Source organism: Cylas formicarius, unplaced genomic scaffold (assembly GCF_029955315.1).
Source record: "Cylas formicarius isolate icCylForm1 unplaced genomic scaffold, icCylForm1.1 PGA_scaffold_6__28_contigs__length_40554024, whole genome shotgun sequence".
Classification (NCBI taxonomy): domain Eukaryota; kingdom Metazoa; phylum Arthropoda; class Insecta; order Coleoptera; family Brentidae; genus Cylas; species Cylas formicarius.
This window is the reverse complement of record NW_026844347.1, coordinates 15761727-15785463: the sequence shown is the minus strand read 5'-3', so window position 1 is coordinate 15785463 and position 23737 is coordinate 15761727. Positions and strand designations below refer to the sequence as shown.

Here is a 23737-nt window from a genome sequence, read left to right as displayed (position 1 = left end):
CCACAAGGGCTTTTAAACAATTTGAATTTTGTCAGAATGTAAGCTAATTTTAATTCCTCAAATACATAAGAAAATTAAAATTTTATTCAATGTAATTAACAAAACGTCCAGAAAATTACAAGCACATATTTTTATCCTAATGGCAATATTGTTAGTAAGAAATGCATTTTTACAATGTGACAACGTCGCGATGAACACATACTTACGCTATTGTAGGTAAGGTAAGGAAAGCATTTATTAATTCCTCCGAATGACAGCGTATACAAAATACACAATGTTATTATAAAATCATCAACATAGAAAATTTAGCATACAAAATGTTGAACAGGGAGAGACATATAAAATAATTAAAAAACAAAATAAGAACAAAATAAGAAATGTATATGTTATTTATATTTTCATCTTTAAAAAATTCTTCCATTAAATAGTAGTTTTTATTTAGCAAACAAAATTTTAATATTTTTTAAAACATTTTTTTTTTCGAAGTTGGCCATAGAGACGTTATTTATTTCAAATAATTTATTTAGAAATTTTATATCCATATAGTGTTATTCCCAATGTTATATTCAAGCCTTTTGCATCTTTTAATGATATTTTTGTGAACATTATCCAAGAATAAATATAAAGACATGGAAAAGTCAATATATTGTATTTTTCAAATATTCTACAAGAGTCTGACCCGAGGGAAGTTGTTTAATAATACCTTGACTCTCTCAGGAATTATTTTCTCCCACCTTACATAGTTACCATTGCAACCATACATATTTAGGCAACATCTATCACCGCACTAGTCCGTGTTAATCACAACCACGGCAATATTATAAACGCTTAGTCGGACGCCTGTGATATAACCATAGAACACATTTTATGTCACAATTATTCTCATCTCAAGAGTACATTATAACTTGATTAATTAAAGAACAATTTTATATTGTATACGATTTCTTAAAATTCTATAAAAATTGAAGAGTAATTTAATATAGAGGGTATAACGATGAGTAACCAATAAAAACTACAAATAAGGAAAAACATGTATTTACAAATAAATTTTCGAAATGTCATTTCCAAACACCTACATATCGTTTTCTTGAAACTCTTGTTAATTTCATACAACATATCCGGGGTTAATCTAATACGCATTTTCATTTTATCTGATGTGGTTGAAAGCGCGTCCTTAACAATTCCTTTTATGCACTATTATAAAAAGAAGTCTGGTGACGTTAAATTTGGTGACCTGGGCTGGCAATTTTGAAACTCGTCCCTTCAGTGTGTTCAATTTATACAACTAATATTGCTGATTACTTCAAATAACTAAAATCGCATCAATAAGTTGACGATATGATGCTATATTTATCGTTTAACCTTTAAGACTCGCCGTGGGCCAATAGACAAATTAATTCTGATTTTCAACTCAAACATTTTTTCTGAGCATACGCTCTACCTGAACTTTGTAAAAAATGCGTATTCGCTTAACAATAACAATTTTAACATTCTATTGAATAATAAAAATATAATATTAGTACTAATCTTATAGCTTCGCTTCGAATCACACGTATCTTATTTACTTCTGAAGAACTACGGGAAACATATTTTCAAATATTTATTATAACCACAGACATTAAATTGCGATTGTGCGATGCTCTGATTCTTTCCTTTCTAGCCTATTGAAACGTAATGTACTGGTCAGCCCTTCTCTATAAAGATCAAATGAGATTACACAGGTTACAGAATAATTTTGTTATAATATAATGAAATTTCACCGAATTTCACCATATCACAATGAGTTCGGTTGGCTTAATTTAGGGCAAACAGTCTTTCTCTATTTATGGCCCTACATTAGTACTTTTTTATAAAACTTTTGAATTCCTCCTGCGTCGGTTTTTGTTGACTCGAGATTGCTAACGTTTCGACAACCATCCTGTTGGCTTCAGAATTTGACTGACTGGAATTTTACTCTTACTTTGTACCTGCTTATATATTGTTTGAATGCGGCGGATCTAAATGAAGGGCATAAACACCCATATGGGTGACAGGTAAAGACCTGAGTCGCAGTTAAGATTGTTGCTTATAGATTTCTATAGACTCTCGGATTTTTTGATAGAAGAATTGATTACATGCAAGAATTTTCGTGACTGTTTTCCGCAACTGCTGATGGGTTTGTCTTAGTATTAAGGCTCGTTCATGTTCTTTGCCGTTAATATTTTACGTCCGGTCTCTCCAATGTATTCTTTGCCGCACATGGATGGAATGCTGTAAATTCCTGGCACCTCAAACGGAATTTTGTCTTTGACGGATCGAAGATATTGAGAAATTTTTGGACAAGTGGTAAATCTGGTTTTGACGTTATATTTCTTTAGAACTTTTGATATGTGGTCAGTGATGTATTTAATGTAAGGAATGATAACAGCGGCCAGTGTGGGATTGCTTTCGGCTATTGAAAGGTTGTGGTGAAGAGCAGAGGTAAGGTGTTAAGGGTCCAGTGACTCGCGCTGAGATACTTTTACGGTTTTGTACACAAGAGAGTTAAAAACCGATGATTTTTGGGTCGAACGGTGATGTGACAATCCATTAAGGTATCGGTCTGCGTGCGTAGTTTTTCTGTAAACAGAATGACCCAATGTTAAGTCTGATTTTCTATTGATAAGAATATCTAAGAATGGGAGGATTTTATTACTTTCTAATTCAATGGTAAAACGTATGTTAGGGTGTATAGAGTATAAATGTCTAAAAAAGTCTACTAGGGATTCTTGACCATGAGGCCAAATAACAAAATTATACACTTCACCACAACCAACGAATAGCAATGAAGCCGAAAGCGACCCCACACTTGTCATTGTTGTCTTTCCCTACATTCAAAACATCACTGATCACATATCAAAAGTTTTTTTACCACTTCTTCAAAAATCTCCACATTTTCGAACCGTCAAAGACAAAATTCAACTAGGCTCAAAGAACATGAAACTAGACATCAAATCTTATTCTTCTAACAACGAAAATTTTTTCGCTATAGTATCTCTAACCGCGTCTTCCTATCTGGTACTGAATTCTCATTGGTAAGTCTTGAACACTATTGTTACATATGATTTTATGCACATCGTTTTTTATGCAGCCCTATGAAAAACAAGTCCAGAGGTGGAAAAGGTTTATTTACACAATTTCTAATAGGCATCAATATGTTGACGATATGAAGCTATATTTATCGTTCAACCTTTAAGACTCGCCGTGGGCCAATAGACAAACTAATTCTCCATTCTCCAAATAGTTCTCCAACAAATTTAAATTTCTCACCATTCAAAACAGAGTCGTAGAATACTGGGCGTATTATTCGATCACGTATAATGCCACACCACACATAGAGACTTCTTTTACACAATTTCTTGCATGTAATCTATTCTTAAAAATCCGAGAATCTATGAAATATATAAGCAATCGCATAATCTTAAGATTTTTTATATGCGTACCTTTCACCAATATGGGAATCAGTCATCCGAGTCAGTGTACATACCCCTCCTTTAGCTCCGCTCCCCACAAACAACATAGAGACAAGTACAGAGTAGAATGCGATCCCAGCTAAGCTCTGAAGAAGCTAACCGGATGATAGGCGAAAATGTCGGCAGGTCTGATTTATAACAAACAGACACTCGAAGATTTGTAAATAGTATTACAGTAGCCTGTGGAAGTGTCTTTGAAAAAAAAATTAAACACTACTTTTAAATAACTTTAAATCTGTTTTCAATTTTTACCGCAAGCGTAACACAATACTTCATAAGAAAAAAAGAACGAGGGCCTAGCCTTGTCGAGAAGGAAAACGTGGCGAAACAGCCCTTGACGCCATCAAAAATGGTATTGAAGCACTTTTTGACTTTATAACTAAACAAGCACTGACAGAGCAGAGAGATACGGTGTCGAAGGACGGAGGTACAGAGAGTTATGCCGTGTAGTGCGCTGTTAAACATCAGATCCTTTAATATATTTTTAATAAAGGTACTTTGGTTGCCCGCTTTGCGACTGATGTAGGGTAATTTTTCAAAGGCTATACTTTTTATAAAACTTCTGGATTCGTCTTGCGTCGGTTGTTGTTAACTAGTTTCGCCTTCCTTCGAGAAAGAATTGGCAATTAATTAAATTGGTTTTCATTTAATTAATTGCTACGGTTATATTCTCCGCGTATTTTGGTGACAATCTCACTGGGTATATGGCCAGAAAAAACTCGTATTCCGCTGTGATCGGGACTAGTACGAGTCAGGTAGAGACCAACGTGAGAGCATTTTCCGCGTGACAGAATTAAAATCTCGAGTGCCGTCAAGTATTGCGAAATTGTGCCGGTCAACAGCCAGAGCTGCATCAAAGAAGACAAGAGATTGTCATTGTTTCGTCTCGTTACATCAATATATTATTATTTGAATCACCGCGTTATTTCTAGCTTCAATGTTATGAAAATTTACAGTCCATTGCTCTTTCTCGTCCAGTGATAGTTGAGAAGAATTTGATGATTGTTCGTGACATTGACGTTGGTTTTTCAAAATTCTTAACGTGATTCTGGGTAAAAGATAAACCAAGATTTTTAGGTTTGTCTCGGAATCATGTTTGAAAGGGTATCGAACTCGGATGGGGGACAAGATGGAAGTAATTTTATGATATAGAGACAAAAGAGTTTTATTGAGATGAGAAGTAAAGCAAAACTAGATTCACGAAGAATTTTATAAGCGATGAGGTTTTGATATTATATTTTAAGAAAATTAGGGATATAACATTATGCTCTCCACAACGCAACTGAAACTGGTAAGATTACTATACAGTCGGTGATCTTCTAGCATTCTGCTTTTGCGCTTGATGTGTTCCCATAAAGGCTTGTTAATTTTTCAAAGAAACTTAGCGCAACAACCGACGCAGGCGGAGTCCAGAAGATTATTAGTACTAGTGCGAAAATAATTACTTGCATTTTTCGCAAATTTTGTTAACGAGATCTTTAGCGCCATGAAAGAGTGGTACACTTTCGCGAAAACTTTCTTTCAATAAAAATAATGGAGATATTCTGCAGAAATACCCAAAATTGGAGATCCTGTACAGCAAATCGTTCATTTTTACAATTTTTGTGTCACATGGACACCACGATGTAGTACCGTATTAATATAATTTCCATAAATTTGTGAACATTTTCAAATAACGAGTACGACTGCGCACGTTCCAATCAAGTTTCATATCTTAATTGCTTTTTGAATGCAACTCAATCCTACGGTTATCGGGAGCAAATAATGAATCATTACACTCTCGGGCTTTTCAATTAATCATTACATAAATAGACAAACGCAGATTAGTACGGTTTGTTTGAATTTGCCGGGTTACTGAACTCAATTATCTTTAAGTAAATAGGAATGGTAAGTTTTATTGGCATTAGCAATTTTTGCTCTATTTTCCAAGCTATAAGGGATATTTTAACGTTAAGGTTTAATTATTGATAACGCTTAGCATGTTCCATTAATAAGAAACGATTTTTTCCATACAGGGTTTTTCACCCAACCCATTCATTAAAAGTTTATATTATGTTTGTTATAACATTGTTCGCTAATCAATAATAGATATTTTTACCGTTTGTAAGTTTCATTTTTCATTTCATTTGTTTTTCATAGTGATACCAACAGTTCATCAAAAATCTTAATTAAACCTGTTATTATTTCTCTAGATTGCATATTTTTCTACAGGGATTTTTCGAAAACGAATTTATTATATTTTTTAAGAGATTTTATTTGGAAAAAAACGCTTCATCAATAATTGAGAAATAGTGATCATCAGATCTCATATTATATATCGTTGAATTTGCCTCTGAGTGGGCTATCTAGAAATAATATGATATATGGGCGTTTGCATTTGGAAAACAAAGATAATTTTAATATTTTTTTATATTTATATATCTTGCAAAGGTCTGTATAAACCAGTACTAATATATAGGGTGATTCCTTTGAGATAAAAAAGTTGGTTGTGGCTACGGATAAACGAGCAACCCCGTATACATGAAAAGTTCAAACAAACCCAAGCAACTTTCGTAAACTAATATCCGCACAAAATCCTCAATCTGTAGTATTATCAAAATCGACAAGGTCGCTTTGGATTCAATGTATGGGTCTGACAGTGGATGGTGATATTCGGAAGATTTGGCATTAATTCTTGGAAAGAGTATTGATTATCAGCAGCAATCTGGATTGGAACTAGAAGGCCTATTCTGTGGCTTGCGAGCTAGTGTGATGTAACTCTAGATTAAAGGATCTTACATTTAAAGATAGAATTTTCCAAACCAAAGCAGAGTTTGAGGAAGCTACTCGAGAAGCGTTACTTGAACATTAACGTTAAAATATTTCAATACAATTGAAGTAAAATGTTGTGCCGCTCACAAGACACGGATTGTAATTGAACTTTTAAATGAAGAGTTTGGATAATGCGGCATTAGAGCTAGGGGTCCCACATTCTATGGCATGCCAGATCGTGTGATCAAAGTCCTCTAGAAGACAAAATTAAATAAAGAATAAAAGTTAAGACATCACAGATACCAACAAATCTATTTGGCTGAAAACGGAGAAATGTTGAAAAAAGTCTGAATACTGTATTTGTATAAAAAAAGATATGGGCAATTTTCAAAAGAGCCGAAAATTTAAAAACGTTATATATCTCGGTTGGTAGTGAAGATATCGTTTTAACCATTAAATGTTTTTTTAAAAATCGAGCCCTTGACATGTAAGTCGATTTTGCTCTATCAAATTTAGAAACAGGTTTTCCCTGTTAAAAAATTCCAATTACCACCACCCTGTAGCCCAGTCACAGAAATAAGCGAAAAAATAACTAGGACTATAAATTGAAAACAAAAACTTTATAATAAACAATAAAAATAAAACATCGGGAGAAAATTACAACATTAAACATTAAAAACATTTGCCTGTATTAAACAAATAGTAAATGAGAAAAAATATTGCAGTAAAAGCAGAACATTTTAATCTAGCTTAGAGTTTAGTGAATATAAAAATACTGTTGAAAGGTTCAAATATTATGCGAAATTTGAAAATTTTAATGAATAAATTTAATTAAAAGAATCATTTCATCATAAACACGACCGCAGGGTTATTTTTCACGGTCCATTTCCATCTCGGGTCGACTTCCGTGTTTTTAACGGGCGATGAAATTAAATTTTAAATTTACTCGAGAAACACGACTATAGTAAAAGTACTAACTTTACCGGTACGATTCGCTTTATACGTATATTAATGTAATGTACGCCCTTGAACCGGAATAAACTCGGCGGCTTTCATTGTTGAGTCATTTTAAATAGCGCAGTGTCCGTTTTATTTGTAATATTATTAGATTAAGTCGATCTATATTTTCTACCATACAATGGTGTTTTTGTGTTTTGTAACTTGTAAAATTTTCACATTTCTAAATAATAAGCAACAAATATATACGGGCTGACTCGAAATTAGTTGGCAAAACTATAACAGTATATTCTATATCCAAGATAAGCTCTAGTTTTCAATGTTTTCAAGTGTGTTCAATATAGAATGATGTACATGGGGGTATTGAAAATTGTAAAATATACAGCGTCAATAAAATGGAAGATAAGTAGCGTACATATATGCTGTTTTATTTAAAAATATTGCGAAAATGTACCCAAAAACTCACGGTTGTAGAAAAAGCATAGTATGCAACACTTTCGGTAAGCTTTTTAACTCACTCGTTTATTAAAAACTCGCTCCGCTGCGCTCCGCTCGTGTCAAATAAACTCGTGCGTCAAATGCCGTTTACCGCACTTGTTGCATAATATACTATTATATAAGACATTTACTCACTAAACACGATTTTCAGATCTAATCCCAATAAGCGAGAAAAGGATCTGCAAGCTCTGAAAGTATTCGGCTCCCAAGACACCCAGAACTATCATAAAACGCCGTTAAGGAAAGAAAACAAAAAACAACAAAATGGCGAAAGAATGATCTTTTTCTTTTCATAATTTTGTACTATGACTCACGTTATTAAATATGTAATACATACACTTTATTATACAAAACTTGACAAATTTCAACCATTTCAAGTTGAAAACTTTAAAATCCGTTTGTCTCCTGAAGTGTTCAAACATATAAATGCGGACCGTGACACACTTTGTAGTCAATATTTCTATTTCAGGTGGATTTAATGAGTCGAAAGTTGTGAGTATTCAAAATCAATTATGGGACGAATAAATTATCCCTTTCACTGTCCTCCAGACGTCGAACTACAGAAAAGTGAGGTCCTCAAAGGTTTCATAAATTTGTGGCATATTTTGTAGTGGTCGTAAGAAAATAACAACTACAGCGCATTCGCCACAGCATCAACAAACATAACATATTCTATAAAATAGCCCTAAGTAACAAAGTCGATATTTTTAAAATTTTGATTTTTTTTAAATTATGTGTATGCGATGTGTACAAAATTTCAACATATCGTGATCATGAATCTCACATTAAGGGGCTCTTCTGTACCAACAAGGGTGAGGTCAAAGGCGATCCCCAATGTTCGCAAAGAAAGAAACCCAGACGTTTATATGCAACTGGATCAGTAAAGAAATCTCGGGAAATCATCAAGTACAAGCTGGACGTCTTAACCTAAATGAAAACCTATAATGAATCACCTGGAATGCAGCCAGCTATACTAAAACTTTCGAGAAAGAGATCAATTATTCAGCCAATTCAATAGACTGCTGATAAGAAGTTGCCAACATTGACGCACAGAATATTTTAACCTGAAGGGCAACAATATACAACTGCAAAGTTGTCTGTTCCACATCAGCAATCTATGACCTCTTTAAATTCACAATGGGCTCTCCTTCTGAGATACCTCATTTGCTTGTTTAAGTTCCAGAACGCCACAAAAAATGGCATCGTTAGAACCCTGGTGGCGCAGATAGTTGATAGAGTTCTGGACAAACGCGCAGGACAAAATAAGTAGACACTCACCTTCAACCTATTAAAACCTCTTCTTACTTTGCTCTTGAGTAGTAAGGGATATAATCTGACAGAATTCAACCAGTTATGAGCATAGCGCCCCGTCAGCATATTAACACAGTTAATTATCCAATTGTAAATATTTCCGTATTCGGTAAGATCAGTTAAAATTGGTTTACAATGCGGAAGTTGAATCGAGATTGCGCTACAGCGAGGTTTGTTATTAGAATTAGCTAACAAACTCCGCCTTATGTAGGCGAATCATTTTTGAAAAAGTAATGTACATGGATTTCATAATAAAAATAAATTTCTCTCACTGGGTTCTGCCCACTCAGTTCACAGAAGACTAAAGGCTCAAGGTCACGAATCTTGAGCAAGATGACATTTTAACAGAAAACAGCCTTATTTTCTGTTAAAATGTAGATAAAATAAGATTTCCTATTTATTTGGAGTTAAAAAAATATATAAAAAATGTTAGGCTACACCTAGGGCCTTCTGTGAGCTATATTAACATGATTTAGATATTCCGATTTCTCATAAAACCTTCAATGTGAATCCCACAAGCAAAGATGATTTATCAAAACCTAACCCCCCGGTGACTTTCCTGTAGCTAGAAGTGATTCTTATTTAGACGACCCACCTATTAACGCTGGGAATTCATAAGAAGAAGATAATAGTCATTTTATTTTTTCTATAAATATCGGTCTGGTTGCTTTAAATTTTTTGGTGTCCAAGTATTGGCTCCCCTGTACATTTTATAGCAAAGTTGGTAAGTAGTAAGTTTTTGAAGGGCTCGGTATGATAAATAAACTGGTGCGCTGAGCTTGAATAAATTTTAATAATATTCAGTTATTGAATTAAATATGATGGCAAAATTAGATTTTTTTTATAGTTTAGGTAATAAATCACCACAATACCAGCAAAATTCATTTTGACAATGACAACACGAAAATTCGTGACAGTAACAATATTTTTATTTGTGATTTTATGTTATTAAACGCCCTTTATTTTAAGTTAAATATGCAATATTCAATTGAATAAAAAATAACCACAATTAAGTGGTATTATGCCGAAAACAGTCTTTGAGTAGTTTCTGAAATGTTTTCAGTTTAATTTCCTGGCAAAACTATACCTTCGATTTCAACAATTATACTTATTATTACCTAATTCGGGTCCAAATAAATAACTGCAAATGTCAGTAATAGAGCAAAAAGAGAGACAACAGAGATTTAAACATTTTACTGCATGTGGAGCAAAACAAAATGATTAGTACGAGGATTCTTGGACAAGTTGTAAATAAACATCAAACCACAGTGTTGTGAACATTTAAAAAAACACAAATATTTTTCCTATAAATACGAAAAGCACCAAGGGCTCCGGAGAGGCGATAAAGAAAGAAAAGAGACTTTTTTCCTGAAATGAGGCAAAAAGCAAATAATGATAGGGTTTTTTTTTTTATAATTGTTTCACTGATGAATGCATAGGGTGGGCCTTTTATCTTGGGACACTACCTTATCTCAAAAACTAACAAAAACAAACCTTTAATTTTCATTTTTCGTGGGCGAGTCTCAACTTTCTTATTCTAAGTGGAACACTTGATATACTGCTTCATTTTTGAATTCTATACAAAATTCTAGACATTTTGCGTATAATATCCTATATTTAAGACTTAAAATATCTGCCAATTTCTTCATTCGGAAACATTTACTGTTTCACTTGAGTAAGTTTTGTTGTCGATGAAGGACTGGAATAACGGATGCTGTTGTCATGTAAGTTCAGTTAGAGTAAGGTGGCTATTAAACAAAACAATTGCTAAAGTGTTGCCACTATGATTTACCACTTCATAGTTGACCATAATCTTGCCGATGCCCTTATGAAGATCCAAAGATTATGTATACCTTATTTATACAAAATAAGGATAAGCGATAACGTTGGTGAATTTTTTTGTTATATAACGATCAATAAAAAATTAATAGATTACAAAGGATAATAATTATTGTAACAGTTGTTCAATATGTCCGGCCCTTTGAGCAATACAAGCAATATAAAGGACTTTAAATACATAACGTGATTTCAAATAATAATAATAATAACAATAGCTTTATTGCTCAACAGAAAACAATCCATTTACAGAGCAATATATAGTAACAAAAAAAAAACACTATGTAATATAATGTAACTTAACCTATTCTGGTGAGTAGTTCGAGCAGGTTAACAAAGTGAGCTCCAAAGAAATTAGAATAACCATAGATCTTGATTTCCTTCAGTCCACAGTTATGTCACATACGTCCGAAACACAATTACAATTGGAACATGCTATATTTATAGGCGAATTTTTAATAGCTTTGTTCTTGCCCGAACATAGTGAAAGGTGTCTTTGGTGCGCGAATTGAGCGGTGGTACACGAATATCTAAATACTTTAGTAGATTCGGGCTATCTATAATGTAGTGTAGCGATTTATAAACAAAGATAACTGACACACACTTCCGCCTACATTCCAGGCTATTCATATTAAATTTTTCCAAGTAAAACAGATACTTCAAAAACTTTTTCTGTAGACCATCGACCGCCCAACTATAAAACAGTAAATCGGATTCCACACAACCGAGGCGTATTCAAGCTTAGATCGAGCATAGGGCTTCAAAGCAGCAAGGTCGGTAAAAGAATTGCAGTTGCGTTCTATAAAACTATAATTACGGTTAGCCTCAGATACAATGCTGGTTAAGTGGTTCACGAATGTAAGTCTTTGATCGAAATGCACGCCAAATCTTTAGTATCAGCAACACGTCGGAGAACAATATTTGAGATTCTATATTGAAAATCGATAGTTTCTTCCTTACAAGTGAAGCTTAGAACTTTACATTTATGTACGTTAAGACTCAATTCATTTGAGATACACCACTCAAGGAGTATGTCTACTGATCTCTGCAACGTAACAAAATCAGCAATACTGGAAATGGAAGCATAAATTTTTAAGTCATCCGCAAATAATAGATTCTGCGTATCACTGAGATTTGAAACAACGTCATTAATAAAATAAAATAATTAGAAATAGTAATGGTCCTAAGTTAGAACCCTTTGGCACCCCTGATGTGAAATATCTATTAGATGTATACTCATTGTAAGATATGTATTGTGTCCTGTCACTTAAGTAGTTTCTGAGAAACGCTTAAGTTTCTGAAGCAAACCAGCATGACTGATTTTGTCGAATGCTTTTCTAAAATCGATATATACAACATCTACTTGTCCTTGACTGTCAAGCACCCTTGCTGCATACTCCGTAAACTGTACCATATTAGTAACTGTAGAGCGGGAGTTATAAAATCCGTGCTGACTTGCAGAGATAATGCTTCTGGCAGAGTTAAAAATACGGTCATACAGATCACCTCAAGTATTTTAAAAAAATTGAATAACATTGTGATATGTCTATAGTTGGTTACGTGATTTCTTTCATCACTTTTAACAATTGGACAGACCCTGGATTCCTTCCAACATCGCGGATAAATTTTGGACGAGGGTGCAAGGTTAAATATTTTAGGTAAAGGCTTGAAAAAGACACTAATACAATCTTTTACTAAAAATGAAGGAATTCCATCGGGTCCTGAGGTCATTTTATTTTGGATAGAAATTTATAAGTGCTTGAGTTTAAATCTACTACGTTACAAAGAGTGCGCTCAGGACCAGAAGGGAGAAATACATTCTCAAAAAAAGGTAGCAAATGCTTTCACAATAGAAAGGGGAACATCCAGGACATTGCCGTCAAAAACTATGTTACCGAGGATTCGGGTGGATTTATTTTTTTGGTGTACATATGACCAAAAAGTACGAGGATCATTAGAAACACCTTGTTGCCCTGCGCCAAGGTAAAGAGTCTTGATCTGAGATGTAATTTTACATCTTAGCCTTTGAAACTCGACTAAGTGGGCCCTAACACCCGTTTTCTTGTATTTTTTGGGTATTTTTGCTTTTTGTTTTATATATTTTATTAACTGGGATGTGTACCAAGCAGGATATTTATGAGTGTAATTTTTAAACAGAGGTACATTTCGATCAAAAAGGCCATACAATTTTTGATTAAAGCTCGGCAATGCTTCGTCGACATCATGAAAGTGATTTAAAAAGTCCCAATTTACTGAAATTATAATGTTTTTGCATTGCCCCAGTTCCAAACTGTGGCCCCTACGAGATGGTCTTGCCTTTCTTTCACAAGAGGTGTCGCGTGCTATGCTACAGTCAATATCAGATAATACTAAATCAAGAAGCCTGCTTCTGCTATTAAATAATAATAATCTGGACAGTTGAAGCACCAAAAACTACTACATTCTGGTTGTGAAGAATTTCGAAATGCTGAAGTGTTTCCAAAAATGCAACATAACAATCTACGACTACAGAAGGTGGTATATACAAGAGCGATAAAATGATTGAATTATGTTGCAGAGTGCACTTACAAATTAATAGATCAATATTTGGGAAATTTCTATCGAAGTACGCTGTTTCAACAATTTCTGTTTTTATATCATTTCTCACCAAAAGAGCCACTCCACCTCCACGTATTTCCTTAAAAATATGTAGGCTGCGATCCTTTCTGAAAACATAATCTGATGGAACTAGTTCACTAGAGTTCACTGATTGCTTTAACGATGATTCCGATATAGCCACAATATGTTATTCACACTGACCTACCGAAATAAAAAAATTCATCCACTTTCGTATTAAGACCGCCCGTATTTTGATGATATATAGCTAGTTCAGATCTCTTGTTGAGCAGATTTAGTTTACCTCCGTAATTTTCAGATGTCCGTTGAAATATTTATTTCTTTTCCCGCTATTGTCGGTTTGAAGTTGGATTAACTCCTGCTTGAGTCTTTTGTAATGTTCCCTCTGGCGTTTAGTTCTATCATAAACCAGAACTACCCTCTGATAGATGTGGTTGTTTTTTAGTTTTTTTGCTTTCCGGATCACACCGTTTACAGAACCCTCGTCCGACAGAGTTATTTTTATTGGGCGCGGCTTGTCTAACCCAGCACGTCCTAAACGTATGGGATTCAGTCCCATTTACGAGGGCAGCGCCAAAATTTAACGGCCTGAATATGAAAGAAACAAAGTAGAGTAACAATTTTTTATTATTTTTCAATATAATCCCCCTTAATTTCAATGCACTTATTACTTCTCTTTATTAACAACTCAATCCCTTTAAAAAATATTCTTTTGGTTTGTCTGCAAAATGAGCTAAAACAGCCTCTTTTAACTCAACTTCGTCGTTAAACCGCCGCCCACATAAGTCCATTTTCACATATCCAAACAAATAATAGTCGCTGGGGGCCATATCTGGACTATAGGGAGGATGATCTATCTGTTGAAACCCACACTCTAAAACACCAGCAGTATGGACAGCTGCATTATCGTGCAAAAGACGCACGCCTCTGGTCAGTTTTAATCGACTTTTTACACGTATGCAGTCTCGCAATTTATGTAATAATGTTGCGTAATATTTCCCACTGGCAATGGTATTAGTTTCATTAAAATTTATCAAAAGAATTCCTTCACAATTCCAAAAGATCGTGACCATCACCTTTTTTATTGACTGGCAGACTCTGAATTTCCTTGGAGGTGCTCCACCCTTACGACGCCACTCCATTGATTCTTTTTTCGATAGAGGATCATAATAGAGAACCATAGTTTCATCTCCCGTCACAATAGTTTTTATCACAGGCTTCGGTTCCGACCAACAGGGTTCCAAAAAAGACCACGTACCCTTGACACGGCGATGTTTTTCAATGGCCTAAAGGTTTTTATGAACCCATCTTGTACTAACCTTGTGCATACCTAAATGATCCTGCACGATTCGATGAACACTTGCATCAGAAAGCTTAGTAATTTCTGAGATTTCCTTGACCTTTAAACGTCGATCACTCAATACCACCTCTTCCACAATTGCAACAATATCTACCGTTATGACCTCCACTGGTCGACCAGTTCTTGAATCATCTTCAAGGGACTCCTGCCCCATTCGAAAACGTTGTGCCCATTCTTTCACTACAGAATACGAAGGAGAACTTTGGCCGTACACACCATCCCGCCTTTCTTTAATAATTTTAGGTGCTAACCCTTCTTTTTTCAAAAACTTTATGACTGCTCTATACTCAAGTTGCGTTATTTGCGACATTTTTTGTTTAAAATGCTGTCAATAAAAAACTATTTCACGCAAGACTTCAATTTTTTTTTCGCAGCCTACCAAGATATATATTTAAAAGGAGACAAAGTTTTATCGTGATACTGGAGCTGCATCTATGTCAGGCCTGGAAATTTTGGCGCTAACCTCGTAAATATTCGATACCTTCTCTTATCCGACATTTAAAGTTCCTGGGCAGTTGACAGTTTGCTTATAAACTAAATCTTTAAGTGCACCCCATAGCAAAAAATCTAGGGAAGTCGTTGGTCCGTGGAGGCCAGGCGTAACTACCATTCTCCCCAATCCATTCTCTATAGTGTGCATTTAAATAGGTGCTAATTTCTTAACTTCTGTGACAAGGAGCGCCATCCTGCTGACAAATTAAATTTCGTTGTCAGGCACTTCATTTTCACCAAAGAGATGGATAACATTTAAAAGCTCTAGGTAGCATTGGAAATGTACATTCTGTTCAAAAAATACTGGACCTATTATTCTGAACCTCCGAATGGCGCAGCCTACTTTGTCAGAAGTTCTACCTGAACTTGTAACTTCCATATGTTTTTTATTATTCTGGTTTCTCCAGTAATGGGTATTTTTCCCATTAAAATTTCTTTTTGAGGTTGTAAATATGGACTCATCTATTTTTTACAAAACTTCTGGATTCTTCCTGTGTCGGTTTTTGCTGAGTCGAACTTGCTGACGTTTCGCCAATCATCCTGTTGGCTTCTTCAGAGCTTGGCTGAAACTGGCTCGCATTTTACTCTGTACCTGCTTATATATTGTCTCGGATGACTGATTCCCATATTGGTGACAGAGAGAGCCCTGAGTAGCGGTTAAGATTGTTAGGTTGTTTATAGATTTCTATAGACTCTCGGATTTATCTTTGGTAGAAGAATCAACTACATGCAAGAATTTTAGTTTTATCGAATAAAATTTTATGTCCGGTTTCGTGATTGAGTTCGGCAACAGCTGATGAGTCTATTTGTCTTAGTCATGAGGCTCTTTCGTGTTCTTTGAGCCTAGTTGATATGTTTCGTCCGGTATCTCCAGTGTATTCTTTGCCGCATATGCATGGAATGCTGCAAACTCCTGGCACCTCAAATGGAATTTCATCTAGGACAAATAAACTCATCAGCTGTTGCCACACACAATCACGAAACCGGACAGCAAAAACCGATGCAGGAAGAATCCAGAAGTTTTGTAAAAGTAAGTCTGTGGAAGTTTCTCTGGAAAAAAAAATGGACTCATCTGTCCAAATAATATTAGCAATTATATTTTCTGAAAAGTATCTTTCCATAAGATTGTTGCTAAAATCTAACCTGATGTTGCACTAAGCTTTGCACTGGACAGAATTTATAGGACTTCCAGTTCTTTTAAAGGCACGTTCGAAGCGTTGTTCTTTTGACATCTAGATCTAAAGGCGCATTTCCGCTTAAATTTTCAGGGGTCTCTCTCAACAAAATATTAAGTTGCTGTTCATTATGCGAAATATGACGACGTCTATTTTTTTCTTTGTTCAAAGCTCCATATATTTTAAAGTGTTGGTAAATCCTGTCGAAGATCTTTTTTTCTGGGCGCCTCCTTAATGGAAATTTTGTTATATAATCTCTAAGAGCCATGGTCCGGTTTAGATTGTACGATATGTAACTTTCTAACATATCAGTGTTTCCCTCTGTGGTAAACATAATACGCAAGCAGCATTCTAGCACTTGTTTTGTTTAAACGCCGTCAAAGCCACCTTACACTAACTGAACCTATGTGGCAACAGTATATTATTTGTGAAAAATGTTTAAAAGGAAATATTTCAAAAAGTAAACATATTAAAACTGCCTTAATTTTTGATGCGAAATATGACAAGATTATAAAAATAGGTAGTTTCCTTTAAAAAAAAGTTTTTTTACAGTTTTCTTAATTTCAATTTCATCTTATTTTTTGCATACCCTGTATTATTATGTCTCGAAATCTATAATGAAATCCGTTATTCCAGTTCTTCGTCTACAACAAACCTTACTCAAGTAAAACAATAAATGCTTCCGAATGAAGAAATTGGCAGATATCTTACGTCTTGCAAATGTCATTTTTCGAATAAAAAAATAAAAATGTTATTAACGCTTAGACTTTGGTATAGGACATTATACACAAAATATGTCTAGAATTTTGTGTAGAATTAAAAAATGAAGGAATATACTAGGCGTTCCATTTAAAATAAGAAGACTGAAACGAACGAACGAACGAAAAATGAAACACCCACAACACACACAATATTAAAATAAATTGAAGTTTTGTAATACCCCAATTAACTTTTGTATTTAACTTTTGGTTCCATTCCCTATAGTTTCTGAGATAAGGTAAACGGTCCACCCTATACATTCAGACTCAACAACGAACCAAATATTCAAAACTGTCGGTATTGGATCCAAGACAATGAATATCGTTTTGTTCATACTCGAAGCCAATATCCGCAAAAAATAAATGTTATGGTGGGAATTTGCGGAAATCATGTTATTGGGCCATTTGGACTTATTATAAAATCAAATCGAACTAGAAGTTGTTCGCGAAGATCAGGAGATCTGATACCGGATGGATGGTTGTTCCGCCCATAATTCCCGTAAGGTTAAGGAGTATTTGGGAAATACTTTTAACGGGAACATTATTGGCCCAGCTCACCCCGGCCTCTCGCCGAACGACTTCCTTCAGTGGTGTCACTTGAAAAGTGTTATCTATAAAAATGTTAAATTTTGAAAATCATAACCAGTTACCAAACGTTATTTCCTTAGAATGCGACAGGATTTCACAATAATTTATTTTTTATGATCTCTTAGGATATTGGTAAACTGTTAATGGAGGGTTGTTTAAACATTTACTTCAAAAATAAAGTTTCTTTTTAGCAATGTTTTGTAGACGTATTTTTACTATAACTATTAATTATTTTGAATAAAAGACTTTAGGGTCAAATTTATAGTCGTTTCTTGAAGCTTCTTTGTTGCGTAAATCGTTCTTTAAATGAAATTCATTCCAAGAACGCTTTAAGGGACAAGATCTTGATCTTAAGAAAAACATAATGATATACCTACATACTAGGTTTATTTTCAATGTGTGAAACCAAATGTGCATGACCTTATTGCAAATCAACCTTTATTTGATATGTCATTGTCCAGCTTGACGTCGTCAAGTTTTGGAAATAGCGTCATTAAAAATATTCGCAGGTGTTTGTTGTATTGATCTTTTGCAATTTCGCCATGATATTTAATTCTGAAGTTTTTCTTATTCAAACTCCGCACATGCGTTAATCATACCGGCCCCATCAAAAAGTTATATTACAACTTTGCCATAAAATATATAGAGAAGCCAATATTTGGCCACCTAATAATTTATACGAGACCCGGTATATGAAGAAGATTTGTAAAAAGTAAAACCATTAATGTACATCCTTCGATGATGGTGATTAGCACAGATTCAAACTATTCTGAGGACTAATTTTATTTAATCTGCATTTATCAATCATATTTATATTTATAAATATGTATATAGTAGGTACACAATACAACAAAAAGTATTCATATATTTTGTGTTTCAATTTCGTTACTACTACCCTTGACCGGTTTGATTTATTGTCCCAAAAATGCCTACGAGCAAATAAAAACCTTAATAGTATTATAACAGTCATTGCCGTTTATCGTGTGTCGGACTGTACCACGCATATCTAGTGGTGGTGAGCTGCACATTGATCTAAACTCCAGTTGCGCTATGATTGTTGGAAAAAAATGAAAACATACCATCGCACCATGTGCGTAAACGCAGGTGTGAATTCCTAGCATATTGTAATATTTTTCCCTATTAAATTCAATGAGACCAACCCAGCTGATTATTCCTTGAAGTAACGCGTTTTTTTTTGTTATTCCCCGTTTGACACCACTAAGCATGTCGATGCCGACGTAAAATTGAGTCATCAAGATTTTGATTATTCTTAATCAGTCGCGACCTACCGCATATTCGATTTCGTTGTGTAGGGTGCCGTTGGTGGTGATCACATCGCCTTCCGCAATTTTTTCCAATTTGCCCTCGCCCTCCGTGACTGCCGCCGCTGCGGCGGACTCGTCGCCCTTTTTGGGCGTCGTTGTTATATCGACCGACCGCTTCGACTGCCGCGCGCCCATTCTATCCTTTAAATTGTCCCTCGTTTAATTTTCACCTGAAACAAAAATGAAACGTTTCTCTCTTTCTCTATTTGAACGCGAGCTTCCACGAAAAAACGCAGCAACATGAGCATTAAAATGACTCGCGATATCTAATATGCGGTTGATAAACACAAAGAGAAAATGTTCGATAAGGAAAAGGCTATTAAACGGATTTAATTTCATTAATGCGAATTGCTGAATCATCAAACTACGTCCGCTTGGTCAGCATCGAACTCCACACATATCCTTCGATATTAAACAAATTGCACTTAGTTGCACCGAATTGTTTGGTATACTTACAAGCTGCGAAGGTTTCGAGAGTGTTAGAAAGCACGCTTCCAGCAATATTCTGCCACCATCGAAACTTCTACCGAAATTGACACATTAGGGACATCCGATTTGACGTTTGCTTCTTAACTCTACCTTTGTACAACAATGGAGAATCCTGTGTAAACCGGTAAGTGTCCTGTTTAAATCTTGAATTCAGTGTTTTACAACTACCACTTTTATGGTTTTCATTTAATTATTTATTGTACTACCACTTTTATGGTTTTCATTTAATTATTTATAATATGAACCACATTTTTCATTCGGCAAATGCCCGAAACGTTGCCATTGCCATTAGGGAGCAAATCCAAAAATCTGAAGATAAACGATGAAAACCTATAGCTCTGACCATGGAAGTCAAAATAATTGAAAAATGTATTAAATTACTATTTACAAAATTTGTGGACTACGCCTGCGTCAATCATCCTGTTGACTTCTTCACCTTTTACCTTTACTACTTTACCTGCTTATATGTTGTTTTAGGGGAGAGGAGCTAAATGAGCATAAACATCGTCTGGGATGAGTGATTCCCATATTGGTGACAGATAAAGAACTGAGTCGCGGCTAAGTTTCTTTGCTCGCTTATATATTTCTATAGATTTTCGGATTTATCGTTGGTAGAAGAATTGATTACATGCAAGAATTATATTTTTATCGAATAAAATTTTGTCTTAGTCTTAAGGCTCTTTTATGTTCTTTGAGCCTAGTTGAGTTTTCGTCCGGTCTCTCCAATGTATTCTCCGCCGCGTACGCATGGAATGCTGTAAACTCCTGGTTTCTCAAACGGACTATTATCTTTGAAGGATCGAAGATGTGGAGAAATTTTAGGCAAGTAGTAAATCTGTGATGTTTTTTGAAAGTGGAGAACAGTGGCAAATGTGGGGTTGCTCATTGCCTTTGGTGCCTTGGTGATGATCTGTATTTTGTGGTGGAACGCTTAATATCTCTAATGTGCAAATTATTAGAGAAGAGTAGACGTATGGTGTTTTAATTCTAGATTCAGTGACTCGGCCTGAGATACTTTTACGGCTCTCTAAACAAGAGAGTTCTTAACCGATGATTTTTAGGCTACACTCTAGTATGAAGGATGCTGTCGCCTGCCTAACTGACCATGCCAACAAATATTATAGAAAAGCAACAGTGATTAGGGAGAGGTATTGTTAATAAACTATTCCATTCCCATATATTGAATAGAACTCAGAGAGTAAAAATTAACGATGCCCTCACTAGTTCTTAGTGTGCCCGGGGGGCAGTTGCAGTGCTCTTTAATATCTACTGAGCGATTTAGCTTAATATCCAAGGAACAGAAAGACATTGTCTGTTGCAGATGACATTGCCATAGTCGTTTGAGAAAAAAAAGAGTCTGAAGTGAAAATATACGTAGAACAGATTATGAAATACATAAAAACTTGGTATGATAAAAATTACTAAACACTGAACGCTGATAAGTAAAACTTTCTTGGCTTCTCAAGATGAAAGGAGGTGAAAGGTAACTAATAAAATTAAATATCGTGGAGTTATTGCAGATTCAAATTTAATTGGCAAGGTCATATTGATTACAACTATAATAAAAACAGAAAATTGAAATTAATATTATTATATCATTATGTTATACATAATTAATAAAATATAATATAATTGAATATTATCAATTTGAATAGATTAGGCTACAAAAATTGTAAAAAGGTGTACTGTGAGTATCATTACATGAGGTGCAGCCAATAAAACCATAATTGAATATTTGTCACTTGTCTTTGTCTTGCTGCATAAAAAGTTTGATTGCAGTATAAATTTAATAATAAAATTAATCAAAAAACACTTGCACAAAGCAACACAAAATGTCTATATTATTCCAAATGCCGGACTAACAAAATGCCAAAAACATTTAAACGCCATTTAAATTATATAACCAAGATTCAATGGAAAGCTGGAGAAGTAGAGCAATGGGAATTGGTATCACCATTGTCTATAGGGTTTCTTTATGCAGACGTCGAAATTATGATTGCTACTATAGGACTTAATATCAACCTTGCAAAACCCGAATCCCTGGACATGAGAGAGTGACATACTGAATATCCTCAATAACACATACGCGAAATTCGAACGTGAAGAGAATACAAGTATTTAGGAAGTAATATATCGAAAGAAGGAAATTTCAAGAAAGCATAGTTCAAAAAAGCAAAAATGCAATTACTCTGCCAAACCCTCTCCTAGGGTAAAGTAAAATATCCAATCTAATAAAGCTAAGGATTTATACAGTAATTGAAGAAGAAGGATGGTCGAGGCTGTGGACATGGGCTTTCTGAGAAGTGCCGAATATCAAGGACGAAGCATCTCAGGAATGAGAAAATCAGACTAAGAAGGATATATCACAGGATTAATAACATTGAACTAAGAAATTTAATATGTTAAGGACTCGCAAAAAGAATAGAAGAAGAGAGATTGCCAAACAGGGCAAGGGAGTAGTGTCCTCTGAACAGAAGAAAAAGAGGGCGACCTACAATTACGTGGCTGAATGGAACATACCAATTTATGAGGGATAGAGCTATAAAGCAGGTCGAAATTCGGGATGCAGCCGAAGCCGAAGCACCAGAAGGGTCAAAAACCAAAGAAGAAGCTGGAGCTGGAATATACGAACCCAGAACGAAAACAAAAATTTCTATTTCAATAGATAAGTAAGCAGCAGTGTTACAAGATGAGATATCCACAATAAAAAAAATAGAAATGAAAAAGATTCTTAATAAGACAATTGGAATCTATACCCAGTCAAAAGCTATGCAATCAATGCATGTGAAAAAAAACACTGAATGCAGACTCTGCCAAAAAGAGGAGGAAACAGCCATACACAATGACCTACACCAAGGAGCCACTGTCCAAGTTATGGCGTCTAGTCAGAGAATATGGATAACGCTCTATAGCCATATTATTATTATTATTTGTAAAATTAATTAAAATTTTTCATCGAAACACAAATTTTATATTTGTTGAAATGATATTTAACACTTAAAAATATTAATATTATTATAGAAATAAATAGTCCGGGGAATAAGTTAGAAAACTTATAAAATTTGATTAGCCAGTTTCGTAACAGCAAGCTTATTTTATCTATGAAAAGTTCCTAGCAAAAGTTGACAATTTTACTGAATATTTTGGGTAAACTTATCGATAGTTTCGTTGAATATGTCCAGTAGCTATTTTAATTTTAAAGGGAAAAATACGTTTTAATACTATAACAAACATGAAGATCCTAAGTATCACTCCATTTCCAATTCTAATATTATACGAGACTCACTTGAAAAGTTTCCGACCTAACAATGATACAAGACATTTTCTCTCATTTCAGGTAACTCATTTCTATTCCAAAAAAGGGTCGCCATCACTTTCTGAGCCGAAAAAACAGTTTTTTCTTTTTTCGGAGTTGGTTTTCCCTTCGCAGCCGCCATCTTCATGGTGAGGACAAATTTTACATAACACATAATTGTTCAGTTATTCAAAAGATTATGGATTTAAAATATTTTTGGAAAATATCAACAAGTCATAAGAATATAAAATAAATTGTGATGCGATAAAAAAATAGATTAGATTAGAAATCAATAAATACAAAAGTAAAAAAAAAACTAGCTACGTGGAACGATGATGGCAGCACTGGTAAAACTGAGGGCAAAACTAAGTTAGAATAATAACGAACAATGACGAAGCTTAATAAAAATTGAAATAAGTATTCGTAGTGCAACACCCGCATGAGTATGGTTTATTATTAAATACAGACAAGAACACCACGATAAGAGTTCGTATAACTATCGAGGTCAGGGGACAATCGCATAAAAAGAAAGACATTGTAATTAAATCTTTTACTGACGGCGCGGGTAATAAGCTTAAGTAGATTGTGGACTATTTGAGCACAAATAATAGACCGATACGTTTTGTTATCTTAACAGAGAATTGGTTTAACAAAGTTGACTTTAGCAAAGATTTTTAGAATTTATTGGTTACATTACTTAGTTTCATGACTAATCACTGATAACGTGGATGGTATCCGCTATTGATATTTTTTTTTTGTTAATAGGTACCACAGGGTTGTTCACTCTACACGGCA

The 23737-nt window shown here is 34.6% G+C and overlaps 1 protein-coding gene across 2 annotated transcripts in view; it reads right to left on the bottom strand.

Moving 5' to 3' along the window:
• Positions 1 to 23737, bottom strand: part of LOC132703615 (A-kinase anchor protein 200) — a 143860-nt gene that overhangs the window by 79466 nt on the left and 40657 nt on the right. For both annotated transcript variants that reach the window (XM_060672977.1, XM_060672976.1), the window contains exon 2: positions 19123 to 19328. In XM_060672977.1, coding sequence (XP_060528960.1) covers positions 19123 to 19293 — 171 coding nt within the window. In that variant the 5' untranslated portion in view covers positions 19294 to 19328. The remainder of the gene's footprint in view (positions 1 to 19122; positions 19329 to 23737) is intronic.